Genomic DNA, 17,860 nt, shown 5'->3' with positions numbered 1-17,860 from the left:
AGGTCAAAAATAGAAAGCATCAGGAATTCCATGTCGTTCAACCTATTTTTTCTTAAATCCTTTCGGAGCTGAGATTTCCAATTGAATTGCTAACCACTGTTATTAGTAGGGTCGTAGCATATGAAACTGCTATTTGTGTACATCAAAATGATTGAATAGCAGCAGTTTTACGTGGTTCAACCTATAGTTTCTTATTTACCCTTCCAGAATTCTTTATGTATATATAAACAAATATGAATATAGATCCTTATTTACCCTGTTGTGCACCCAAAAGCTAGTTCTATACCTTATATTTAAAAATTTTATAACACCAGTATATCTTGTGTTATAAAACATGTCAGTACAAAGAGACCTCCCTCCTCCTTGTTCACTGCTGTATAGTATTTCATGTAGTCTGTTGTGCGGATTTACTCCTAAGAGGGCTTTGTGTTCTACAGCCAAACACAGGCAGATGATGCAGGCCCCTTATGAACCACACACAGGCGCCTGGCCTTCCAATGATGATAAAAATGTTTCCGCAGAAGTAATACACATAGTATACTTTTAAATGAATAAAGAAAGTGATAAAACAGAATTTTCAGAATAGTCTCACTTCTGAAGGAAAAACTATGTAACTAAATGTATAAGCATAGAAATAAATGTGCAAGAATGTCAAGCAGTTATGAGAGTGGTTATCTTTAGGGAGAGAGAGCCTGATGATTATCTTCTTTATACTTATCTGTATTTCTTCCTTTTTCCTGTAGTATATTGCTTGTTATACACACACGTACATAGCTACACATATAAATACATGTACACACACACCACATACATACGTATATGTGTATTTCATTTACAAAAGTTTCAGCTTAACACTGATGCAAGCCGTGCTTGATACTTGATGTGTTGGGTGTAAATTTCAGATTTGAAGTAGAGAGAATGAAGCGGAGCCCTAAAGAAAAGCATATGGAGTCCCAGCAAAAATTGATCTGGAGAGACTTCCTTGGCCGCACGTGGAGAATGGGTAGCTCTTACTGCTTAGTGTTTTCCTGTTAGATTTAATCTATCTTTCACCTTCTTCCTGGGCTGCTCTCATATAATCACTTAGCACCTATTACTCTAGGGACAGTAAAGAGGAATTCCCTTATGAACAGTAGAGTTGGATTTGCTTTTTAAACGTCCTAGCATTTTGGGGATCACCGTCACTGGAAACGCCTAGGCAGCTAAGGGCTTTATTGAATGGTAGAATTATTTGTGGTTTAGGTTGGGTTTAAACTAACCTGGATTTACATCCCTGTCCTCCTGTTTTTTATGATCTTGGCAAATTCCCCTCTGAGCCTCTTGAGTTCTGGCAATAAAATTTCACATGATTTTTGCCAAGAACAAATGAATTAATGGCTGCAAACCACCCAAAATTTAGTAAATGCTCAAGAATTTTAGCTTATATTTTCTTGATGGCTTGATGTATGAAGTACAGGTCTTCAAATATACTTTCCTATGTGGTATACTTTCAAAGAAAATGTAACTTAGTCTTTCAGTTTGGGTTCTTTTTGTCCAGCATAATACCTAGACGTGTTGGTTGCTAGCGTCTTAATCTGGCAATTAAGATGTTATAATATTACATTATAATTATTTTTATAATAATTAATGTTAATAAATAATTAGCTATAATTAATATGCTTTAGGTGAGAAGAATAGCAAGGAGAGGAGGACAGGTTAAGAGCTAAGTCCAGGAGACCTCATTGTCTCCACTGGACTAGAGTTTGCATTCTGAGCTCACGGCTCTAAATTTCCTGAGCTGTCAAAGTGTTGGGCTTCCTCAGAAGTTTATGGAAGACAGTTTGATTCAGTATCTGATTACTTTTTGGTTTCTAAGGACAAAACAACAGTGGTGGTTTTGATTTTGTTTGTTTATGTAGGCAGAAATCTCAGTCTGTAAATAATGCCTCAGGACTGTGATGATGACATAAAAATGCTTTCTGCTTTACTCTGTAAAGCAATTTGCTTTGAATTCTATTGACATTGCTACTGAACTGGTCTTACTCACTTTATAATTGAATTGCCACAGACTTCCATCGACCTTTGCAGAGAGTAGAGGTGGTTCCTGAGTTGTAACCTAATGCCTATTAGCTGCTGCTTTAACGTTATGATGGGCTCTGTGTTTTATGTCATGATTATAACACAGCTGATCCTCTCATCAGCTTTTCTGAGCGTACGCTTTTGACATATCTTAGCCATCCAGTAGCTATTTTGGGCAAACATTATGCTTATATTTTTAAATATTTAGGCAATGGAAAATAAAATCTGCTTTATAATTTTATGGCAATTTCATTACATCTTTTCATGCCTCAGTGTGACACTTTAATTTATAGGTCAGGAGCTGCCCTTTTTTTCTTTCACTCGTTTTTTTGGGGGGGATGCATATCTATATGTAGTTTTGTTTTTGATGCTTTTGGGGTTGGGGGGGTAGGAGGCTATCCCATTGAGAGTTGCATTTCATTTTCCTAGAAGTGATTCCAAATAAAGAAATTGTATTACCCTGAGTGCATATTCTCATCTAGCCACTGACTGTCATTAATCTGCATGTTATTTAGCTTTGTTACGGTTCCCATTATGGTTTGTCTTGTGTGATGAGGGCAAAATGAAATGAGAAGAACTGGGACATTTTGCGCCCTACCCAGTGTGATGTTGCTTTAACTTGCAGCGGAACTGAGAATTGGGGTAAGTGGGACTTTAGGAACCTTTCCTTCCACTTGGCAATTATAACCTGTCTCAGTGTACCTCCCATTGCTGAGAAACACAATCAGCTTTCTTTCCTTAATGGGCAGTTGGCACTGTTAATTTCTTAAGCCCCCTCCCCTTTTTCCCTATGTAAGACTTAGGGAAGATTTTCTGATCAAAGAATCGAGACTGGTTTCCAGTGAACACTTAGCACCTACTACTCTATGGACAGTGAAGAAGAATTCCCTTTGAATGGTAGGGTTGGATTTTCTTTTTAAAGAAAGATACCCAGTTACATCAGCAATTTTAAAAGTTCAATTTCAAAGTCGAACTTTGGGTTCCCTAACTTATCCTTATTATTCTAGTTAGTGTAAGAAAGGAAGTGTGTGTGTGCACACGTGTGTACTTTTCTAGTTAAGGAAAACGATTGTATAAGATATCGTGTAATTCTTGTGGCCTATGTTTTGAGGAGGATAGGAATAAATATCTGGCCTGAAAAATATATCCACTTTCATTTTTGTCTTGCTTTGGACTTTTTCTTTCTATAGATCTTAGCTGTTTAACGCTACTATTGATAGTACCTCATAACGCAAGTTATCTCAATTCTTTGGCCATTTTGGTCGAAGTAGATGAGCATTTGGAAAGATGTGAAGGGAGGGCTGGATCTTTTTTGGCTGGTTCAGTGTTAATTGGGTTCTGCATGTATCCATGACCCGTCTCAGTTACGCTGCTGACAGACTGCTCTGCTGTGCCCCAGTCATCCCATTTGTCTACAGCAGCTTCCAGTTAGAGAAGGTCGTAGGAGTCCGGGAGCTGCTGGCCCAGCCAAGCATCTCTGTAGGTCGTGGAGAAATAAGCCCATTCACTTTTCTTCAGCAACCAAGGAATGAGCTACTTGGAAGAAACTCGTCTTGGAAAATCAGCTGGGCAAGACAGGCTGCTCTTCTCTGTTGTTTTGGTGTGGCCTGTTCCCATTTTCCTCAGTCTCGCAGCAAAGTTAGGTCTCTGGCCACCCTGGTGTCTGTAAGTCCATAATTATGGGAACACTACTGCTAAGGACAAGACGCAAAAACAAAATACTGGACAAAACTGTAATCCTCCCTTTGGAGTAGTAGTGGTAAGCTATTCTGAAAGTCGGAGTTGAAACTCAGACAGTTTCACTGTCTACAAGAATTTCACCTGGTAATTTGAAAGCAAGTAGACATTATGATGTACTTTCAGGACTTGGGTAGGAAGGGTGAGGCCACGGACAACTCGAGTGTCCTTGGATGTCCTTGTTAAAAGTAGAATTCCATAGTAGATGGGCTATTGTTCTGATCCAGTAAGAGTTCTCTGATCTCTTGTATCTTATGAGTCAAGCAGTATACTTTGACCTGTGTTAACCACATTTCAGGGAACAGCACTTCTTAATGCACGCTACTCTTCCCATGCAGATCATTAACGAATGAATGGTAGCTATATCTTTTCATCTCTGGCAGCCTTAAAATTCCATTGTTGGCCCCCATCCCATCTGTCATGCTGGCTTTATAAAAATTGGTAGAGAAGTGTTTTCTTTGTACTGTTTCATATATCTGAAGCTTCTCACCAGCTGCTAGACAGATTTAGTTTATTTATACAAGTCACTTCCGTATTTGTTGTTTAGCATTAGGTTTTATTTACAATGTCAAGTCCACAAGCATATTGAACCGGAGGGAGGGAAAACATAAATTTTGGCTTATTCTAATTTACACTAGGCAGTGTAGTATTGTTGTTAGTGCCATTGAGTTGATTCCGACTCTTAGTGACCCTTTGCACAGCAGAGTGGAACCCTGCCTGGTCTTTTTGTGCCATCTTCTCACCTTCTGGCGCTGTATCAGACAATTGCTCCTCTGTATTCATAGGGTTTTCTTGGCCATTTTTTCTGGAAGTGGGTGGCCAGGTCCTTCTTCCTAGTCTGTCTTAGTCTAGAAGCTCCACCATGGGCGACCCTGCTGGTATTTGAAATCCTGGTGGCATAGCTTTCAGCATCACAGTAACATGTAGGCACCACAGTATGACAGCTGACATATGGGTGATGTGGTTCCCTGACCAGGATATGAACGCGGGCCACAGTGCTGAGAGTGCCGAATCTTAACCACTAGACCACCAGGGCTGGCTTATTGCAGTATTAGAAACTAGTTTTTGACAGGTTAAATATGGCAACTCACACTTCATTTTAGCAAAGTAGGAATTATGTTAGGATATATATGAAATGAGTTTCGGAGTACTTTTCTTGATACTAGGCACTCCTTTCTTTTTTGGGATATGTCCTGGGTAACATGAGGAGGAAAGACCACTATGGATAGAAGGAGATTTTATTGATGTCATAATCTGTCACATGGTGAAAACTAGGGCAGCCATGAGTATTTCCTGCTTAGTTCAAAGGTTACGTTTTAAACAGGCTTATGTAAGTTAGCAAAACAAACAAAACTCTCCTCCTCCTGCAGCATTTCATAATCCCCTCCTGGTTTCAGCCTTTTCCCATCAGCTTCATTCCCAGAGCTGTTAGTCTGTCTCCCACTGTGACTTTTACCCAGAAATGTTTGTCCTTGAGGATATCCTTTCTCTCTTAGCCCCCTTCTCAGTCCTCTCCAGCTTAGACATTAAGCCTAAATTTTTGGTGCTTGAGCCCTCCTTGGACACAGCATCCATAAAGCAGACACACCAAAGGGGCAAAGAAGAAGTTGAAATACTTTAAGCAGGCCATTATTGGTTATTATTGAGCAATCTGTTTACAAGATAGAAAATGCAGAATGCCAGGAGGATAATTACAATGCAGAATGACAGGAGAATGAATCCAGGCACAAGAGGAGAGGGGACAAGGGGTGGATGTTAGCCACAGAAACTTTGTTTGCCCCCTGCTGGGAAGAGAGTCCACCTAACTGTGGTGAAGCCACCCTCAGAAGTTAAATAGATCGTGTTTAGCCTTGAGATTTATTTCTCTGGACTTAGGATGAGTTTTTATACGTCAAATTATGTTTTCTCATCAATGTCTGCTGTGATTTTGGAGATTTTTTTCCCAGACAGGCTTACATAACAATAAATAAATAACAGTTAAGAATATTAGCTTTTGACTTTGCAGAATAGCCTGTGTTTATCAATTATATAAGTAATCCCTGTCAAGTGAGTACACTAAAAAAGGCATCAAATATATTTCAGTAAATGATAGTTTTATTGAGAGCTCACTCTGAATTTAATCTGAATATTTAAACAGTCACGATGACTCTCCTTTGACTATCAGTATTTAGGAAAATTGTTTAAATATGGCATAAAATATTCTGAACCTTCTTCGTTTCCTAATAAATATTTTAGACCTATAAAGTTCTCTTTGATATTATTTTCCATGTTTCACAAATTTTGATGTTAAATATTTTTATCATCATTGAATTCTAAATCTTAATTTCCATTATGATTTTCATTTAACCATATTTAGTTTACTAGCATATGGAAATCTAGTCTTTTGTTTATGAAGTTCTAAATAGTTCGCAGTTTTTGTCTGAGAAGAAAGTATGTATAGTATTTGTCCTTTGGAATTTGTTAAGACTTTAGTCTTCCTTCAAAAATATTCTATGTATTCTTAAAGAATATGTATCCTGTGTTTATTGCAAGATGTTATGTGTGTGTGTGTCTGTCTGTAAAACAGATCAGCTTTGTATTATTGATTGCAGATATCTCTATTATTATTATTAGCCTACATGACAGCAGTATCTGAGAGAAGTGTGGAAAAACACCAATTGCAGTTGTTGATTTTTCAGTTTTTCCATACAGTTTTCTTTCTTTCTTTCTTTTTAAGATTGGCACCTGAGCTAACATCTGTTGCCAATCTTCCTGCCTCCTACACCCAACCCCCCCCCCCCCCACGTCGTCTTCTCCCCAAAGCCTCCAAGTACATAGTTGTATATTCTAGTTGTAGGTCCTCCTGGTTGTGCTATGTGGGACACCGCCTCAGCATGGCTTGATGAGCGGTGCTAGGTCTGCGCCCAGGATCCAAACCTGCAAAACCCTGGGCTGCCAATGCGGAGCGCGTGAACTTAACCACTCAGCCACGGGGCTGGCCCCTTTCTTTCCAGTTGTAGTTTTTGCTTGAGGCTCTGTCATTAGGTGCTTATCTTCTTGTTCAATCGTCTTGTCCCTTTGTCAGTGTAAAATGACTTGGTGTCTCTTATGTAGTTTATTAAAATCATTATTTTTCTTTTTGTTATTTGCCTAGTATATCTTCTTTTTTTTTTTTTTATTTTCAACCTTGTCTTTTGTTTTAAGCATGTTTCTTATAGTCAACATAATGTTGGATTTAAAAAATACATTCAGAGAGTCACTGTCTTTTAATTGGTGAGTTTAATTCATTTATATATATATTGTAATTACTATTATGTTAGGATTTCTGTCATTTTATAATTTTTATTTAGTGAATTTTGATTCTTCTTTCCTGCTTTCTCTTCAAAAAAGCAAATATTCTCCTGTTTCCAATGATAGATATTCTGTTTTTCTTTCTAAGGTCATTGCCCTTGAGATGTATAATCTCATTTATCTACTGATTTCTTAAACTTAATTATCTGTGTTTCTGTCACCCCCCATAAGACAAATGATTTAACAGACTCTCATCTCCTGCTGGGCTACCCACCCCACCGTGTTGATATTTTGCATAATTTTGGTTCTTAATCATTTTGGTTATGTTTTGCCCTTTTGTCCTAGTTTTTAGAAGACAACAGTAGACATTATTGAGTGCATTAAACATATCATAGTACTTCTTTTATTCAAATACTTGAAAAATTTGAGTGTTAGTATGGTTCTTTGTGTGACAAATGGTGGGTATTTTTATTTCTAATAATATGTTTATTGTGGCCTCACATTTGAATGGCAGTTTGGCAGTTTGAATATATAGTTCTGTGCTCAAAATCCTTTAATACTTTAAACATATTACTTTGATCTTGTATATTCACTATTGCTGTTGAGAACTCTGATGTCAACCTGGTTCTTTTTCTTATATGATTTGCTCTATCAGATGCTTTTTGTCTTTTTTCTCTGTATTTGATATTCTTATATTTTGCAATAATGTATCTTACATGCAGTATTTTCTTTATATCCCTGTTTGACACTCTGAGTCCTTTGGCTTGAGGTCATTGAAGTTCCTTTAATTTTGAGGAATTGGTCATTATTTCTTTAAATATTTCTTCCTCTCAATTTATTTCTTCCTCTGAGACCTGGGTGTTGGCAGTTTCACTTCTTTTCTATATATTACAAATCTCTACGTCTCTGAATTTTCTAATTTGAGTTTGCGGTCTTAGTTTTCTTTGTGTTCTTAGACATTATAGTTTACCAGTCCGTTGTGAAGGAGGAATTTGTGTGTGTGCACATGGTTATGATGAGTTGGCGCCGCCTTCTCTTCCTTCTTTCTTTTTTCTGCTCCCACTCTGGTTCTTGCCCCGACCAGGTTCACGTAGGTACTTTGGTTCAGAACTGGGTCTTCTTCTTTGTGCACATAACTCTCATCCTGGGCATGGAAGGGTAAGCATGTCAAATCCACTTCCCCAGGCAAGTGGGGACCTTTCTCATAGATTTTTGGCTTTCATTTAGTGTGGAGAGCATCTCTCAACCCCTAGTTCTACATGCAAAGCCTGGTTCTAGCCCCCTGCCCCATGCCTGGTGTACTGGAGGTGTTTTGACCTAAGGACATCACAGGGTTTAAACATCTGGCTGGTTCTGCTGCTTTCGATAGATCCCGGAACCAGTGGGCCCATTTGGTTTGTGCTCCCACTGACTTCTGAGTCTGAATGTCTCCTGTCTGTTTCTGTTTCACAGAGATGTGTAACAAGTTTTTGAGTGCAGTAATATCTTTTAATTTACTTTTAAAATGTTATTTTACATGTTTTTTTAAGTTGTTGTTGGGCATATATAGGAGGAGAGGTGGGTCTCCACTTAAAATTTCATTGCCATCTTGACTGGAAATTTCCTGACTGGCCTTTATTGTGAAAATATTCTATGTTGTTATAAGTGCAGTTAGTCTGTTCTTGGTAAATCTTTCTTTGATCCTAGTGATGACCTGTTTGATATTTAGAAGCATCTAAGATTGTTCTGACCTGGCAAGTGTATTTGCTTGCCAATGGAACCACAGTAGCAGTCTGCATTTGTCTTCCAGTTAACCAAATGCGTAACTGTGAAGTTTGTTAGAATTAAGTTCAACTAATAAATTAGATCCTTTCTTTTTTTTGCTTTCTCTTTTCTGTCCCGTTTTCCTTTTCTTTCTCACTTCTGCTAATATGTAAGCCAGGATATTTAAGAGAGGGTAACATAGAATTTTCTTGCTGCTTTAGAGACAGTCCATTTCTGAGGAATAACAAAATTTCTGTGGTTTCATACCATACCCAAACATTTTAGACTAAATGGAAGACAGCAGGTAAAGGATTCAAAGAGAACTACCTCTGTGGCCGAGTGGTTAAGTTCATGTGCTCCACTGCGGTGGCCCAGGGTTTGGATCCTGGGCGCAGACATGGCACCGCTCGTCAGGCCACGTTGAGGCGGCGTCCCACATCCCACAACTAGAAGGACCTGCAACTAAGATATACAACTATGTACCGGGCGGGGGGGGGGGGGGGGGGCGGGCGGGGGTTGGGAAATAAAGCAGAAAGAATAAAAAAGATTGGCAACAGTTAGCCTAGGTGCCAATCTTTAAAAAAAAAAAAAAAAAGAAAAGAAAGAAACAAAGACAACTACCTCTGACTTCTTAACTGTTAGGAAATCTATCTGAGGGGAAGACAAAGAAGAAATGAATGAAATGGGAGGGAAAACTCAAAGCCTTGTTCCCTGCAACAAGGCGAAAGCAGTTCTATTTAAGTAAAATGACCATAAGATGAATGGAGAGAATAGCTTATCATCAGAACAAGAAAGTTCAACTTACTGCAGTAAAAGCTTATCAGTGTATTGAAATTAAGGAGATAAGCATTCTCTGAATTGTTAGATATGGTAGACTTATCAAGTTCTTGTTCCCTCTTGCTCTAATTTAGTCTATCGTGAAAATAAAACACTTGTTCATGTACTCAAGGTCATAAAGAAATCAGGCTAAATAGTGAAATCCAGAAGCTGTCATGAAACTTTTTGCCCAGTGTTTTTTTTATTTTTAAAGATTTTATTTTTCCTTTTTCTCCCCAAAGTCCCCTGGTACATAGTTGTATATTTTTAGTTCTGGGTCCTTCCAGTTGTGGCATGTGGGATGCTGCCTCAGCATGGCCTGGTGAGCCGTGCCATGTCTGCGCCCAGGATCCAAACTGGTGAAACCCTGAGCCACCGAAGTGGAGCGTGGGAACTTAACCACTCAGCCACGGGGTCGACCCTTTTTGCCCAGTTTTTTGAGAATTTATGTCAATGGAGGGAATCTTAAATATTTGCAAAATAACACTTCTCTGTATTTAGCAGAATAATAACGGCAACAATCACCACCACCATCACCACCAATATTGCTTAAGGAGAAGCCTGCTGCTTACATCTGAAGTTCCTCCAAGGTTCTCTTACATTTCTACATTTTCTCCTTTGTTCTCTCCATCCAATGCCGTGACTTCAGTTCTACCTACATGACTCTCAAATAAAGTAAATTGTCCTAGACCTCTCTCCTGAGCTCTGGGATTGTATAACCATCTCTCCTCTGGATATTTTCACCTGGAGTTTTTATTGACACCTCACGCCCAAGATGTGTACAACTGGTTTTATTATCTCTCACACCCAGTTTGCTCCTTTTTTGTTATTCCTTATTCCAATGCATAAATCTACCATTCACCCAGTTACCTAAGCCGAGAACTTGAGGGTCATCTTAGATTTCTCTCTCAGTGTTTACTTTTTTTTTCCTCCACTTTTTTTTTATTGCAGTAACATTTCATTATTAACATTGTATAACTTTCAGGGGTACATCATAATATATTTCGAATTCTGTGTAGATTACATCATGTTCACCCAAAGACTAATCACAATCCATCACCACACATGTGTGCCTAACCACCCCTTTCGCCCTCTTCCATTCCCCTTCCCCTGTGGTAACCACCAATCCAGTCTCCGTTGCTATGTGTGTGTTTGTCTTTGTTTTTATCTTCTACTTATGAGTGAGATCATACGGTATTTGACTTTTTCCCTCTGACTTATTTCACTTCGCAAGGTCCATCAATGCTGTCACAAATGGCCGGATTTCATCATTTCTTATGGCTGAGTAGTATTCACTTGTGTATATATACCACATCTTCTTTATCCCTTCGTCCCCTGAAGGGCAGCTAGGTTGCTTCCAAGTCTTGGCTATTGTGAATAAGGCTGCGATGAATATAGGGGTGCATGTATCTTTAGGGATTTGCGTTTTCAAGTTCTTTGGATAGATACCCAGCAGTGGGATAGCTGGATCATATGGTAGATCTATTCTTAATTTTCTGAGGAGACTCCATACTGTTTTCCATAGTGGCTGTACCAGTTTGCACTCAGACCAGCAGTGTATGAGGGTTCGTTTCTCTCCACATCCTCTCCAACACTTGTTGTTACCTGTCTTGTTACTTATAGGCATTCTGACCAGAGTAAGATGATACCTCATTGTAGTTTTGATCTGCATTTCCCTGATAGTTAATGATGTTGGACATCTTTTCATGTGCCTGTTGGCCATCCATATAGTTTCTTTGGAAAAATCTCTGTTCAGGTCTTTTGCCCAGTTTTTAATTGGGTTGTTGGTTTTTTTTTTGTTGAGACCTATGAGTTCTTTGTATATTTTGGATATTAACCCCTTATCTGATGTATGGTTTGCAAATATCTTCTCCCAATTGTTAGGTTATCTTTTCGTTTTGTTGATGGTTTCCTTTCTCATCATTTGCTTTTATTCACAGAGTTTTAATGACTGTAATACTGGAATATCTCTTGAATCCATTCTCTGGATCATATCACTTCCCTGCTTAATCCATGCACTAACTTCCCAATGTCTATAGCACAAATTCAGATACTTTAGTGTTGTAGTCAAAACTCTTCATCCTACTTTATACACCTGCTTTCTGCTTTCGACCCTACTGTCTGGCCAAATCCAACTCCCTGTGCCTCTGAAAACTGCCACTTTCTCTCTTGTTTCTATGCTTTAAATCTTGATACTTTCTCTATTAGGGCTTCTTTCCTTGAAAGTCTGGCAGTAGTTTCTTCCTGTTCCTGTTTCCTGACTCCCATGTCTTTCACCCCCACCGTGGGCAGCTTTGGAAACTCCCTTCTCTGACTCTCAAGGCTCTGTGATAGAATCATAGTGTACCTTATACCACCTTCTGCTGTGTTTGTCTTTACTGACTGTCTTTGGCACTGTACTATGAACACCTTTAGGTTAGGGATAGACTCTTCACTTTTATAACTCCGTGTCCGTGATGTGCCTTGTGCATAAGTAGAAGCTCAGTAAATGCTTGTTGATTGAATAAAGAGGGTGAGAGATGGCTTGAAAAGGGAGAGGATGGTAATCAGAAGCTGTGTGCAGATTTTGTAGCAATACTTTCAAGTTTGTAGATTTTTTCCCCTTCTCACTCCTGGAGGCATTGTCTTTCCATATTCATGATAGTTCATGTGGCAGTGAGTCCAGTCTGTATTTCCTGAAGACTCCTGGTTTGCCTGGCACTGCATTGTATTCTCTAAGGATTACCAAGACTGAGACAGACTCCATCCTCAAAAAATGCTAATGGAGATGGGGACTAAAACCAGGTCATGAAATCATTAGATGACAGTGAAACGCTAAGTTGATTACTGCTTATAATTGTGAGAAGGAGTGAAGAGGCAGACAAGGTGGTTGGAAGTGCTTTGCGGAGAAGGTGGGAATTAAGCTGGATGTTGTGAGGTAGGCATTTTCTCTTCCAGATGGTGGTAGTTCTATTTCTAGTGTGTTTCTTATCTTGGAATCTGTTCATAGTGAAAATCCTTCAGCACCGTTTTTGTTCACTTACCGGAACAACCGTGTTCCTCACAGGTTATTTGTCTGTCTGTAGATGCCCGTTAAAAGGTAACACCCAAGGCACGAAGTCATGTGACACTCAAAAGAAGTGAAAGGTGAAAAACGATGAGAGTATCTGACTTTAATTCTCAAGTACAAATTAGTTTCATAGGATCTAAAATCTTTACTCCATAGATCATTGAATATAGAATTTTTCTTAAAAAGTTTTACTGTTTTCCTAGTAGTTAAAAAGTAGTAACTTGATTTTGGTGAACTAAAGTTTCAGAAATGGTTATAAATATTTAATGTTTATGTGCCTGATATTAGCGTTTCCTTGAATTCAGTGATTCTCATGTAGTTAAGCTCATTCCTGAACAGTGAGGGAGAAAGGAATTTTGTGCACATGGAAAGTAGGGTGAGGTGTCTCTTCGTTTGATCAGTTTGTGTAAACATATTATTCCCTTCTACCAATATTCTTTTCATTTGAGGGTTCAGGTTGCTGCTGTTTGGCAGGAAGAGAGAAATTCTCTGAATAGAATGTGATGTAATACGTTGAATGATAATTTGTGCTGTGTCAGTCTGCTTGGGAAAAGGATTTGAGGCAGTGTTGATGAGCTAGTGTATCTGATGTAAAAACATGTCAGGCATCTTTTGAAAGTAACATGAGACCCTTGCACTCCGCTTCCCCAAGGTTGCTTCTCATTGATAGGTTTCTCCTTGTAGGAGTGAGTCAGGGAATAGCTGGTCCCAGACTCTCATTTGCTGCTTTTGCTCTGTCATGCCCTACCCTGGAGACAGGAAGTGAGGCCCAGAGAGCAGAGGGCCAGGATCCAGGCTCCTGAAGCCAGGAATCTGCTTGCATCTGACGCACTATGGAGGTTATCCTGTTCTGCTTCAGAGCTGTTCATATTTTGCTACTTCTGGCCAAGTCCTGAATTGGCAGCTCTCATGCAGGTAAATGTTCAGGAGGTGACTTGAGATTCTCTGCTGGGGTTGTGTTTGAGACTCGCTTAATTTTGAAGGGAGTCATTGCTCATGATGACGGAGCGAACAAGGAGGAGCCTGGGAAAGCTGGAGCTCCAGCCCCTTGTTCTCAGGCAGAAAAGACCGAATGGACTTGAGCTATCCAGGCACTGGGGAAGAAGTAGCCTTTGTTTTGCAGTGGACTGTGTCCCAGAACGAAAATAAATCAAAAGGAAATCAGAGTGGTCCATCAGTGGGTTTTGGTTCATTTGCCTGAAAATTGGCCCTTCTGTTTGGGGCTGAATTATTCCAATTAGCTAAACATTTTTGTGGTGAAGGGCTGTAGGAAAAGTGACTCCGCTGAAAACAGAATCATACCGTATTCTAGACTGTATGTTTGTGAATGGGGACAGGGCAAGGCTTTACAGGGAGACAGACCAGGGAGAAGGCCTGCCCGTGTTTGTCTCTTACCGCATCATTTCTCCCTCCCTCCCCAACAACGCATTATGAAAGAAAAAAACTCAGAAAATTCCTCCTTACCAGAATCTTCTGCACAGGATCATCCAGATATCTTTCCCCAGCTGCCCCCCACGGAATTCCTTCTTCCAGCCATCACCACCATCTGTAACTCCTACTTCCCTGAATTCAGCTTTTCTAGATCTCCATTTCTAAGATTCTCTCTCTTAGCCTTAGTTGTAAGCTGGGTCAGCGTTAAATAAGAATTTTCTCATACAATCAATTTTCAAGATTAGTATCTTGGGATCTAGCTTAATCAGAGCCCAGAAATTCTCTTGTGCTTCATAATTAGTAGAGTTGAAATCCATCTAAGATGGTTTTCTGAGAGCGAGTTCCTTGCTGTTCCTGCCATTCAGGCATACTCTATTTCTACGACCTAGGACTGAGGAAAAATTGTTTAATCGGCTAAAAGCTGTTTGTGGCTGGGGGTATGGACCTCTACGTTGTGTATCATCTGCTTCCAAGGCAGTTTGTTGACCAGCTATTATGGCTCATCACTTATCAAATCAAGGCCAAGTCAGTGTCATCTTAATAGAATGTGCTGCCTCTGCAAGGCATCCCAGAGCAGCTGATATTAATGGGGACCATGGGTTTGGTGAGGCGTCCAGGCTCTGAAGGGTGCTGTTCAGGTGCATTTATGGTTTCCGGGAGCACTGTGAGGGCAAGAAGACCAGTTGTGGGGAACAACTGCTCTGATGAGCACTCCTTTCCATCTTCTGTGTTTTCCACCCAAGCCCATAGTGTGTACAAATGATACCAAACATATTTCATAGAATGGTTCTCTGTGAGTGAATAAATCATGCAACCCATGTAAAAAATGCTTTTAGGGGCCAGCCCGGTGGTGCAGAGGTTAAGTGCTCACGTTCCACTTCGGCGGCCCAGGGTTTGCCGGTTCCGATCCCGGATGCGGGCATGGCACCGCTTGGCAGGCCATACTGTGGTAGGCGTCCCACATATAAAGTAGAGGAAGATGGGCACGGATGTTAGCTCAAGGCCAGTCTTCCTCAGCAAAAAGAGGAGGATTGGCAGCAGTTAGCTCAGGGCTAATCTTCTTCTTCTTCAAAAAAAAGAAGAAATGCTTTTAGTTTTGGTTTAAAATCATCCCGTGCAGTCACTGCAAGGGCCTGATTCTTGTATATTCTAGCCTGTACATTTGTGAATTGGGGGCAGAGTAGGGCTTTCCAGGGAGACTTAGACCAGAGAGAAGGCCTGCCCACATTTATCTCTTACCACATCATATCTCCCTCCCTCCCTCCCCAACATCCTCTCTAATGATCACAGGGAAATGGAAGTTTCTCTGTGTCCGAGATTTTAATAAGTTTGGCTATTAAATTGTAATCCAAGACACCAGCTCAGAAGATAAGGTCCCTTTGGAGTTGTTTAATTTATTATGCACCAAGTGGTGATTGACAATGGCTTAAAGAACCATCAGGTGACTAGAAAGTGAGAGGTTGGAACCTTTGGGGCTGGTGCACTGCTCTGAATTGTTCTTGAGGTTATCATTGATTTATAACTGTGTTCCTCCTAGATTAGGAAGTCTTTGTGGCCACCATTAAAGCTTTCATCTTCCATTTGATCTGATTTTGATTGTTCTATTTTCTTGTGGGGTAAACACTCCTTAGTGTGTATTATCTATGATTTATTTTAAGCATCTTTGGTTGAAAATAAAATAAAAACTTTAATCATAGGACACCCAAATACTCTCAGGTTGAATTGTAAATGTAATTTTGGATATAATTGGAGTGACTGATCGAGTGATGCCATATAATTATTAGTAGAGTTCGTTATTCTCCTCTAAGTATTTGTTTGGAAGTTGATGCTTTTTTTCCCCTCTCTAGGTGACAGTCCTAACCCTCCTAAGGAGGACACCCCCCCCAGCAGTCTTGACTCACTCTCCTCCCCATCTCCCACGACTGCAACTGTCCCCGGGCCTCCTGGACCAGACAAAAACCACCTTCTCGCAGATGGGGGCAGCTTTGGGGACTGGACATCCACTGGGTAAGTAGTTGTGCTTCTGTTTGGTGCTGATGGAAGGAGGGCCGTGACCTTCATTTTGAAGTTTATGTGGCCAGTAGGTACTGAAGCCATTAGATCTAAGGACCTTTGTTCTCTATAATTAGTGGGGCTGCCAAAGGGAGAAGGGTCCATAAAAAAGGCCTTTCTTGAATAGTGTCTCTGTATTCCTAGGATGGAAGGGCTGGATGGGGTGCTATTTCATGTCTGTTTTAAGTTTAGTTCTGTGGAAGTTTTGGGTTGCACAAAAGGAAATTTGTTATTGTCCTACTCAGGATGTTTTCTTACTAGTTATGCAAACTTTTAGAGATGTGAAAATGCATGCATTGTGATCAGTAGACTCTTGAAACTCTCTGTAGAATCATATTTTACTTATATGAATCTTTGAGAGCTTTATGCTAGTGTTCTGCTCTATTTACTCCCTAGCACTCTGCATAATTGACAATTGATGGATGAAATATCTGATTTCATCTTCTCAGTTTAGTTTTGTTGCCAGGTATGTGTCGCTCAGCTCAGATATGTTAGGACAGATAATACCAATACAAACAAAATACCATGGACCTGGCTTGACCACATGAGGCTTTGTCTTTCTGTGCTGATCGAGGCTCTGGGGTAAATGCAGTTTGGTGGTGTGTGGGACATCAAAAGAGCGTCACATTTCAAACAAATGCTCAGAGAAGAAAAACAAGAAGTCTAGTAATCATTACTTGGCATTACTTGATTAGTCAGTCAAATTACATCCAAAAATACATTTATAAATCAGCCTGAGAGTATTTGGGTATCCTGTCTTTAAAGTTAAAGAAAAAAAAGTCTTTTAAGTCAAAGTTGCTTAAAATAAATCACAGATAATGATGTCATCCGACCCTTGCTGGGCATTCTTGGGACTTTAAATGGACTTGGAAAGTGTTCCTCACATTACTTGGCTTTTTATAGTTACTGCTGGATTCACATGAAATCATTATGAACTTATTAAGTATTGAAAGAGGCTGGGAGAAATTTGGTATGCTAAAATTTGGGGGTGACCTGAAGACTTTGAAAATCTAATCAAAAATCAAAGTTAAACAAAGTATAGAAACACATTCTCCAGATGAGATTTTTCACCCAAGGTTGTCATATATGTATATTTATATGCTGAAGACTGTGTATTATGGATTTATATTACATATTACTCAAACATGCTTGTCATTTTTACTATTCTTTTTCCAGAATAAAAGTATTCTTTTCACTTTAGTCCTCCAAGCAACAAGGACAGTGGTTACATAGGTTCTTAGAATCTGTAATGCTGGGCGCTCTTGGGGTGGAATTTGGCCTCTGTGTGTGTGTGTGTGTGTGTGTGTGTGTGTGTGTGTGTGTGTTTTAAAGCAAAAACCAGATCTCTAATTATTTCTTTCAGTGAGCGTATGTCGCAGTCAGTGGAGAACAGTTTACTCAGTCATCCTTCTTCCATAGTGGTGACATTATGAGCCACGATATAGCCAATGCTCAATTCACAGCACGTCTATGCTGGAAACATGAAGAGCTTGATATTCTTGGTCATAAATCAAACGAGGAGTGAATTCCCCAGCTTCCTATTCATACAAATTTTAAAATGTCGTGGAAAGCACTCCAACGTTGAGAGGCCAGAAAAGGAGAGGGGGAAAATAAGTAGTTGAAGCAAGTTTAGAAAGGAGGTTTTTGTTATAATGTCGACTTTCTCCTACTTTAAGAACTTGACTTTTTTCTGTGTGTTGGATA

The 17,860-nt window shown here is 39.7% G+C and overlaps 1 protein-coding gene across 8 annotated transcripts in view; it reads left to right on the top strand.

Annotated features, from left to right (window-relative positions):
* The window catches only part of ARHGAP10 (Rho GTPase activating protein 10), a 288,119-nt gene that overhangs the window by 244,014 nt on the left and 26,245 nt on the right, over positions 1-17,860 (top strand). For all 8 annotated transcript variants that reach the window (XM_070611643.1, XM_070611639.1, XM_070611641.1 and 5 more), the window contains one exon: positions 15,952-16,111. In XM_070611643.1, the coding sequence (XP_070467744.1) occupies positions 15,952-16,111 (160 nt within the window). The remainder of the gene's footprint in view (positions 1-15,951; positions 16,112-17,860) is intronic.

This window comes from Equus przewalskii, chromosome 2, assembly GCF_037783145.1.
Source record: "Equus przewalskii isolate Varuska chromosome 2, EquPr2, whole genome shotgun sequence".
Classification (NCBI taxonomy): domain Eukaryota; kingdom Metazoa; phylum Chordata; class Mammalia; order Perissodactyla; family Equidae; genus Equus; species Equus przewalskii.
The sequence above is the reverse complement of the archived record's forward strand: the minus strand, read 5'-3'. Positions and strand labels throughout refer to the sequence as shown.